Genomic DNA, 9,323 nt, shown 5'->3' on the forward strand with positions numbered 1-9,323 from the left:
TTACTGAAGTAAATGTGTGGTCCTCTTTATCACCCTCTGGAAGGCCTCTTTGATCTCCTTGTTCCTCAGACTATAGATAAGAGGGTTTAACATGGGGATAAAGATAACATAGAACACTGACAGCACCTTGTTCTGCTTCTTGGAGTGAGTAGAACTAGGATGCATGTACACCAAGAGGCCTGTGCCATAGAAGATTGTTACTACTAACAGGTGAGAGGCACAGGTATTGAAGGCCTTGGCACTACCTTTGATAGAGGATATTTTCAGGATGGAAGCTGCAATGAAGCCATAGGATAAGAGTATAACAAGGAAAGAACCAAATCCAACAAAAAAAGTGATGAGAAAAAGAATCATTTGACTGATGAAGGGATTGGAACAAGACAAGGATATGATGTGGGTTATGTCACAGAAGAAATTTGGAATGATATTGGGCCCACAGTAGTAGAGATGAAAGCAAGGGATTATTTCAGCTAAGCTACTAAGGAAACCACTCCCATAGGCCCCAGCAATCATCTTCTGACAGAGGCCAGGAGCCATGACCGCTGAGTACTGCAGAGGCCTACCAATAGCAACATATCTGTCATAGGCCATGGCAGCCAAGAGACAGCACTCCATCAGACACATCCAGCACCCAACAAAATACTGGGTGGCACAAGCAATGAATGAAATCGTTTTTTCTTCTTTTAAGAAGTCTGAAAGCATCCTTGGGCTGGTGGAAGAAGAATAGCAGATGTCTATAAATGACAGGAAACTGAGAAAAAAGTACATAGGTGTGTGCAGGTGGGAGTCCATCCTGATTAGGATGATAAGACCCATGTTCCAGATGAGAGTCACAAGGTAGATCCCTAGGAAGATTGGAAAGAGGATAGGCTGCACACCTTTTTCATCTGAGAGTCCCAGGAGAGCAAACATGTCCACAGAGGTACGATTTCTATCCCCTTCCATGGACCTGCTTGGTGACAGCTGCTGAGAAAACGATGAGAGAAGGAAATGGTTTTATTCTCAAAAAACACAAAGAAATACTCTTCATTTCTTTCCAGTCATGCAGCTGACTAGATATACATCTTAAATCATCAATGTTGGGTTAATCTTTTTGTTCCATGTATAATCACCAAACTTAACTGAAAAATTTTCTTTCATAAGTACAGTCATTCTCTTTGGGGCAAAAGACAGTAATGAACATCATTGGTACATTATCTCCTAAAATGTCTTAATTTCATGTTTTACCATTTCAGGTTTTACAAATATATGAGAAGTGGAAATAGATTAAATTAGGAAAATACTGTCCTCCCTCTATATGGTAAAACAGAATGATTCTGATCAGCCACGCCTGTGAAATTAATTCAGTGCTTGAAAAAACCCCTGAATCATGCTGGACCTCATGGTCAATTGAGGATAGTAAAATAGATACTCTTTAAAATCCCTTTGGGAACTAATATTCAATTAATCTGCAGTCAGAGAGGGTAGACAATTCTATAACTGCATTTCTGGTTTCATAGAGCCTGGAGAGAAATAAGAATAATGCAATGGGATGGTAGGAAGAGTCATGCACCAAGAAATAGCTTGGAGCTCGATGTGACTTAAACTTAATGGCTCTATGAAGTCTCCTGAGAAGTTAGACAAGACCAGGTTGTAAAAGCCTGGTCATTATATGCCCATCCTTGCCGGTGCAGATTTTTATTACCTCAAATCAGAGATACTTATGAGTTAAACTGTCTAGAGCAATGATTCTGGATCATCTTTGAGTCAGTGATACTTTAAAAATCTGTTGGAAACTCTGGAACCTTTACACAGCAAATTACAACCACTTAACACCTTGCATATGGTTTTGTTGGATTCTCAATCATCCTGGATTTTATTATTGATTCCTAGGTTCGAGTCTTCTCCTATGAAGTAGAGTAACTTGAACTCATGTAAGGGTTAGAACGCTTAGGCAATGGGCATGGGGACTAGGAAACAGAGGCAGGATTTCTGGAAGTTCTTTCTCTTTTTCTCTTTGGAGCCAGTTCAAGGAAGGCAAGAACTAAGTCTCCAGGCCAAATGGTAAATAAGCAAAACAATATTTTTGCACTAGGCTCTGTATGCCCTCTTCAAGATGAAACAGCTGTCTTCTCTCTAGATGGTCGTTAGGACATGTCCCAATGCAAACACATTTTTTATTCAGATGAACTACACTAGAAATAAAATCATGGGGGCCATGAAAGGTAGAAAATAGATGTTAAATGTAGCCCGGATTTTCCATATACGGGTAAAAGTAGAAGTCTTGGAGACTTCCCTGGAGAAAGGCTATGATATTAATGGAATAAGCTATGTGTATGAACTACAAATAAATATAGCATTAGCCGTCCAGAATGTCTTCCTCCCTCCCAGCCATTTACCAGCCTCCTAGTTGCAAAAGTGAATGGAAAGAGAAAATCACCATGGAAGCATGAGGTATAGCCTGAGAAACAATGTAAAAGTGTTCATTTCCCAAAATCAGATCAATCATTGCTTCTGGGGGCACTGTTTCGAGAAGAAATCTGAAGGAATGAAGACATTAATTAGAAAAGAAAGTCAAGATGTCTGCCATCAGTACAGAAGGAGAAATGGTAGCAGACAAACTATGCATTTACCATCTCAGACTTAGGTGTGATTCTGTCCACATGGAAACTGAATGGAAGGAGAATTTTGTGAGAACAGAGCAGAAAATTGCATTCTTCGTCATCAACCTAACCAATAATCATGACAACAAAATGATTTATTGAGCAGCTACAGCATGTACTGTTCTTCTCTTTCTACTCACAGATGTATTCACAGCTTCCTCTAATGTCCATTCGTTCAACATGGTAACCATAACCCTCATATGCTGTCTACTAAACACAGATACTCCTCTGAAAATTGCCTCTACATTTCTATTATATGTCTCTGGAACCCCAATTAGATGTACACCATTGGATCTACTTGCTCTACCCGCTACATCACTGAAACATTCATTATTTGTATTGCTCTACTCTGTGCTGTTTGATTTTTACAAATCTTTCTTCCAATAAATTCATTCTATCATAAGTTGTGCTGATTGGCTATTTAACTCACTCATTAATTTCAAATTTCAATCGCATTTTTTTTCTCTTGAGATTTTCCATTTTGTTCTTCCCAAATGGTCAGTTTTGATAGTCTCTTGTTGTTTCTTCATACTTTCCATAGCATCCTTTATTTAAATGTATTCAACATACTTATTGAAGTTATTATCTAATAATTTAAATACATATATTTGCAAATCTGATTCCATGGTTTAAGGATATTTCTGACTCTTACCAAAGGCGCCCTGTTTATTAGTAGGCTTAGTGAATTTTTTATCTTAAGTTCATATTTCTTTAAAATTTATCTGTAGGAATCATTGATGCTTGTGTTTAAAATTTGTTTCTTCAGAAATGGTTTATATCACTTCTGTCAGATTCCAGGGGTAAAATATCAATCCAGAATCCCTTGAAACAAAAATTTTGACTTAGTGTTGTTTTTTTTTTGAAAGATTTTTTTTTTCCTTTTTTCTCCCCAAAGCCCCCCAGTACATAGTTGTATATTCTTAGTTGTGGGTCCTTCCAGCCGTGGCATGTGGGATACCACCTCAGCGTGGTTTGATGAGCAGTGCCGTGTCTGCGCCCAGGATTCGAACCAATGAAACACTGGGCCGCCTGCAGCGGAGCGCGCGAACTTAACCGCTCGGCCACAGGGCCAGCCCCTGACTTGGTGTTTTTTTGACAACAGAATAGTGATAATATTTAGGCTGCAATCTACATAATTAGATGGATGAGAGTAAAAATTATAAAGACAAGGGCTGATAGCAGCATTACAGTGACTAAAGACGTCTCCCATTATTGTCCTGCTTTAGTAATAAAGAATTGGACGTCCAACCATGAACAAAAGAGCCTGTGTGGAAGTTGTAGTAACCAGCACCAAATGCAAAGGGATCCAGGAGGAATCTCACCCACCTGTGCATCCAGTAATAAACAGACAGACTTTGGTATGGGCTAGAGAGCCAGCAGGAGCCCACAAACCTGCCCCAAACCATCTTGGCCGTGGTCAGGTAAGCCTGGAGAGTGCACACTTGGGCAGACAAGTGTGAATGAGAGAGAATTTGTGTAAGGCAAGTCTTCTGGAGATGTGATTCCAGCACATTACTGGAGCAGAAAAAACGTGTGAGTTTGGTCACAGTAAAGATAGGCAAAGGAGATTTCCTGGCACCACCAGCTTCAAGGCAACACTGCAGAAGATGAACTACTCAGCAGTGGCAAACTGTCCTGCCAGAGAAAAACAGCAGTGAGTTAGTGCCCAGGCTACTCCAGCAGGGCTGGACACAGCTGGAGAACCCGGTTCTCTCTAGAGGTATGTCGACTACAGTGGTGGATAGATCACGAGTGGAGGGAGAACTGACATCAGGTAAGAGGAAGATACTAATATCAAAGGGAATTAGAGGGGCACAGGGGCTCAGAATTTCAGCAGGAAGTCTACCCATGAGCCTCAAGGGGTACCTCAGCAAAGGATCTCCCCTCCAGATCCACTGGAACCCCCAACCACCCAGTGTTAAACCCATATCCCCCTACACTCTGCAACTAGCTCTTTGTGCATATTCCTGTGAGAGCAAATCTGGTAAATTGAGTCATCTCAAAAAAAACAGATCTGTTTTGTGGACAAGGGAGAAACCACAAACATGAGCCGGAGTGCCACCTTCTGGAAAACAAAAAAAAAGTTTCCAGTACCACCTGGTAAATGGTAACAACTAAAAACACAGTATCTTAAGAATTTGGCCACAAGAGGGAGGAAGAAGAGTGGAGCAGATGACCCCATACAAAGGCAGAGAAGACTGGAGACCCCTTACTTACACTACTCAGAAAACTTAACTTGAAATGAATTAAAGATTTAAACATCAGACCTAAAACCATAAAACACTTAGAAGAAGAAATATAGGAAAAGCTCCTTGACATCTATCTTGCAATGATTTTTTGGATTTGACACCAAAAGGACAAGCAACACAAGCAAAAATCACCAAGTGGGACTACATCAAAGTAAAAAGTTTCTACAAAGCAAAAGAAACAACCGAAAAACTGAAAGGCAACCTACAGAATGAGAGAAAACAGTTGCAATCCATATATCAGATATGAGGTTATTATTTAATACATTTAGAGAACTTTTTCAACTCAGTAACAAATATCAAGCAACCTGATTAAAAAATAAGCAGTGGAACTAAATTGACATCTTTTCTAAAGAAGACGTTCAATAGCCAAAAGGAACATATAAAGATGCTCAATATCATTAATCATCATGGAAATACAAATCCAAACCATGATGATATATCAACTCACACCTGTTAGAATGGCTATCATCAAGAAGACAAGAGAGAACAAGTGTAGGCAAGGATGTGGAGATAAGGGAACCATCACACATTGTTGTGGGAATGTAAACTGGTTCAGCCACTGTGGAATAAAATATGGAGTTTCCTCAAAGAAATAGCAATAGAACTACCTTATAATCCAGCAATTGCACTGCTGGGTATATATAAATGAAATAAACAACAGATATCTCATGTTTATTGCAGCATTATTCAGAAAAGCCAAGATATGCAAACACCCTAAGTGTCCGTCAATGCATGAATGGATAAAGAAGATGTTACACACACACACACACACACACACACACACACACACAATGTAATATTACTGATTCATGAGAAAGAAGGCAACCCTGCCATTTGCAGGAACATGGAAGGAACATAAAGGCATTATCCTAAGTGAGATCAGTCAGATAGAGTAAGAGAAAACTGTATGATATCACTTATGTGCGGATTTTAAAAGAGCTGAACTTGTAAAAACAGCAAATAGAATGGTGGTTACCAGATACTAGGGGTGGGGGAATTGGAGATACATTCTGTAAGGGTACAAACTTGTAACTACCAAATACATCCTAGAGATACAATGCACGGCCTAGTGATTATAGACAATTCTCTGTTATAAACTTCACAGTTCCTAAGAGACTACATCTTTATTCATTGAGGTAACATTGGCTTCTAACATATAATTTTCAAATGTACATCATTACATCTCAAAATCTGTATAAGCTAGACTTTGATTGTTCCCACCTCAAAAGAAGAAACATACTTGTGTAATGTGGTAGAGGTGTTAGCTAATGCTAGGATGGTAAGCATATTGCAATATCAAATGTATGAAATCAATCTGTTCAACAATTTAAACCTTCACAATGTTATAAGTCAATTTTATCTCAAAAAATAAATTTAAAAAAAAAGAACCAGGGAAGACTTTTTTACATTTTCTCTCTCTCTCAAACTAAAGCTGAGAAAGGTGAGCATATCACTCTCATTTTGTGTAGTTTTTTTCTAGTTTGCCCTTGAGAATATCACCCTTTGAGAGTCCCTATTTTAAGTGGCATTATGGGGGAGGAATGGTCTCTGGGCCATTCTCACACATTGTCTTTTTCTCCTACCCTTCATACTTTGCTCATTAAAACTCAGGCCTGGGGATGCCAGCCATTAGTAGATCCCTCCTGGGAAAATACTGGTCTCAGCCCACCACCCTGTGAGGTGTGTGCTTTTCTTTTCTTTTCTGTACCTTGATAAATTTATTTTATCAAGGTACTGATAAAGTACTGGCTTAGCCATGAAATAAAGTGTTTTAGATTGTATCTCGCATTATTGGTTTCCTTGAACATATCATCCACCATATTACCAGAAACACCTTTACAAATAATATTTCTATGAAAGAATTGGTTAATCCAAATTATCACTTTTTTTCTAAAACCCAAAACTACTAGATTTGATTAATTTTTTCTTTGCTTCTAATATGATTGAATTTTCCTGAAAATCAAGGCATGATATATTTATTGAGTGTGTTCTGTGTTCCAGGTGCTATTCTGAATATACTTTTAGGTTTAACCTTATTTTAATTTTCAACAAATTTATAAGACATTTATTATTCCAATTTTACAGTTGAGGACACCCTGGGTCAGAGCATTAAATAGCTCAAGGTCACACAACCCATGACGGGCAGAACTGGGATTCAAATTCAGGCAGTATAGCTCCAGAGCCACATCTTAAATATCTCCACTGAACTGCTCACTAAAATGTGTTAATTGTTACATTAATCTTATTTCTAAATAGCTATAGAGTACAGAGCAATATAGTTGGTGTTTGGATGATGTAAATGACCCAATAAGGAGCCTATGACCAGAAAGAGAGGTGAGAAAGCCCATAGAGACATAATACAAAACAAGATATGATGTATGGCGTGAGAAAGACAGAGATAAATTCTTGTGGGTGATCACCAGCTGGATGTCGGCAAGAAGTTTCAGAGTGGGGAAGGCCCCTTAATATGCTTTGCAAGAAGTTCTCACAAAAGATCTCTAGAATGGCAGAGACCACTTAAGACACATTATTGTACAGGTGGACATAGTAATGACAATGTAATTGAAGATGCTGTCGATAACATGATCACCACATCTTTCCACATAGATTCTCTTTCAGGAAATGAACAGAAAGGCTGTAATGCTGACTGCTTGCCAAATAAGTGAGACAAACAGGAGGAGAATTTATCTTCTTTCAAGAGGAAGAAATAAGGAGAAATGAAGATGTTTTGCAATACATGCTGATGTAACTGAGGGAAAGGGAAATCGCAGCCTTTAGATGGTGACCGCTGCAAAGCTTTTGCCCACAGTTGCCTGAGAGACAAAATTACCACAGCAAACTCTACTGTACACAGAGACTTTGTTAAATTTGTGATGCTGTTCTTAGTCCCAGAGCACCTTTTAATTGCCACATTGTTTCCCTCAAGCACCCCAGATCCTATCATTTCTAATCAATCTTATTTTCAGTTGTCTCTTCTGTATCAAGGACTCCTAAGCTTTCTTCTCTTGTTTTGTATAAAGTTTATCTTGGGATAAAGTTTATCTTGGCTCTCTTCCTTCAGTATTTTTTCGCATTATTCTTGGCATCAGATATTTCCCTAGCCCCTGCTAACCTCCATTTGACCCTGCTTAGCAAATGGAAAAAAGAAGAAAAATGAAAGAGAACATGAAAAAGTTGCCCCTTTGGGTGCTGGGGTAGTGGTTAAGTATGCATGCTCCAGTTTGGCAGGTTCACAGGTTCCAATCATCAGCATGGACCTACACACCACTCATCAGGTCATGCTTTGGCAGTGTCCCATATACAAAGTAGAGGAATATTGGCACAGATGTTAGCTCAGGGCCAATCTTCCTCACAAACACACCAAAAAAGTGCCCCTTGACAAACCTCTCTTCTTTAAGATATTTCATCAATCATCATTCCTAATAATTATTTACTTGCCATTGGATAAATTCAACATATTTGAAAGGTAGGAAACAAAATCTGAAGAGCTTTGTTTATCAGGAACAGTGTGGACAGGATTATTCTCAGAAGACCAAGTATTACTTTTATGTTTTCACCTCCTCAAGACCCAACATGTTCATCAAAGATGCTTTGGATACACTCAATTTGGGAGTCTTCTGTAGACTGGTCAAATTTGACTTTTTAAATGGGACAAATCAGGTAGTATAAGCCCCTCAAAAATTACCCACAATTTTTCCTCTGGGTCTGTGTTTTCTGCTTTTAAACACTAATCAAAGGTCTCAGAGGTTTTCCAGCTCCTCATTTTATGCCAAAGTATATTGACACAGCCTATATATTTAGCTGATCCTTCCATAGATTTGCTTTTCAGGATACATCAGCTGCCATGGATAAGGACCCTTATAACTTAGACTTCAAGTACAATGATATTGAGCTATCTATAAATCTTTGAAATTCTTCCTGGGTCTTAGGCCTTCACATTCCCTAGAGCAGAGCTCCTAATGACTCACCCAAGTGTTGTATAAAGCTTTAGTCTCCTGTGTTCCAACTCTTTTTTCTTCGTGGTGTACCCAGGTATTCAGCAACAGCCAACAAATATTTCAACTTCCAGATTTTGAGATTATCCCACTCCATCAGTGCTCTGAGACGAACTCATGGTCTTTTGTTAGTAATGTTGGGCTCACTCAGCCTTCCTTAAAAATGATCCAGCTGTGGGAGAAGAGGAGCTTAAAAGCTTATGAGCCTTCTCTCATAAATAAGAAAGGTCTTCAGAGCACAACTCCCCACAAAGAGGGAACAATTAAAATAGTGCAAGAGGTGAATAACTTCTCTCCTGGGTGATGGAAGGGAGACTAACTCTGTTAATTGGTCCCTTGTTTGGGGTGTTCATCTTTTGAGACACTTTTACATCAACAACCCTACATTCAGCCTGGAAAAATCATGGGGCCGATTTAACAAACAATTTCAACTTTTT

The 9,323-nt window shown here is 38.9% G+C and overlaps 1 protein-coding gene across 1 annotated transcript; it reads right to left on the reverse strand.

Annotated features, from left to right (window-relative positions):
• LOC138916499 (olfactory receptor 5A1-like) lies at positions 1–2,824 on the reverse strand. The gene is made up of 2 exons (XM_070229138.1): positions 2,783–2,824; positions 1–966 (listed from the first exon to the last, which is right to left on the reverse strand). Exons 1-2 carry the CDS (start codon positions 2,822–2,824, stop codon positions 1–3), a joined length of 1,008 nt encoding a protein of 335 aa, XP_070085239.1.
• Between the last annotated feature and the right edge of the window lie 6,499 nt (positions 2,825–9,323).

The sequence above is a fragment of the Equus caballus genome, chromosome 12, assembly GCF_041296265.1.
Source record: "Equus caballus isolate H_3958 breed thoroughbred chromosome 12, TB-T2T, whole genome shotgun sequence".
In the NCBI taxonomy this organism is placed as follows: Eukaryota; Metazoa; Chordata; class Mammalia; order Perissodactyla; family Equidae; genus Equus; species Equus caballus.

Excerpts from the sequence above, each read along its gene's own strand:
- LOC138916499 (XM_070229138.1), bottom strand. The coding sequence starts at position 2,824 with ATGTTGAACGAATGGACATTAGAGGAAGCTGTGAATACATCT. Across the intron at positions 967-2,782 it reads AGGAAGCTGTGAATACATCT|CAGCTGTCACCAAGCAGGTC; the intron begins GTGAGTAGAAAG and ends TCGTTTTCTCAG.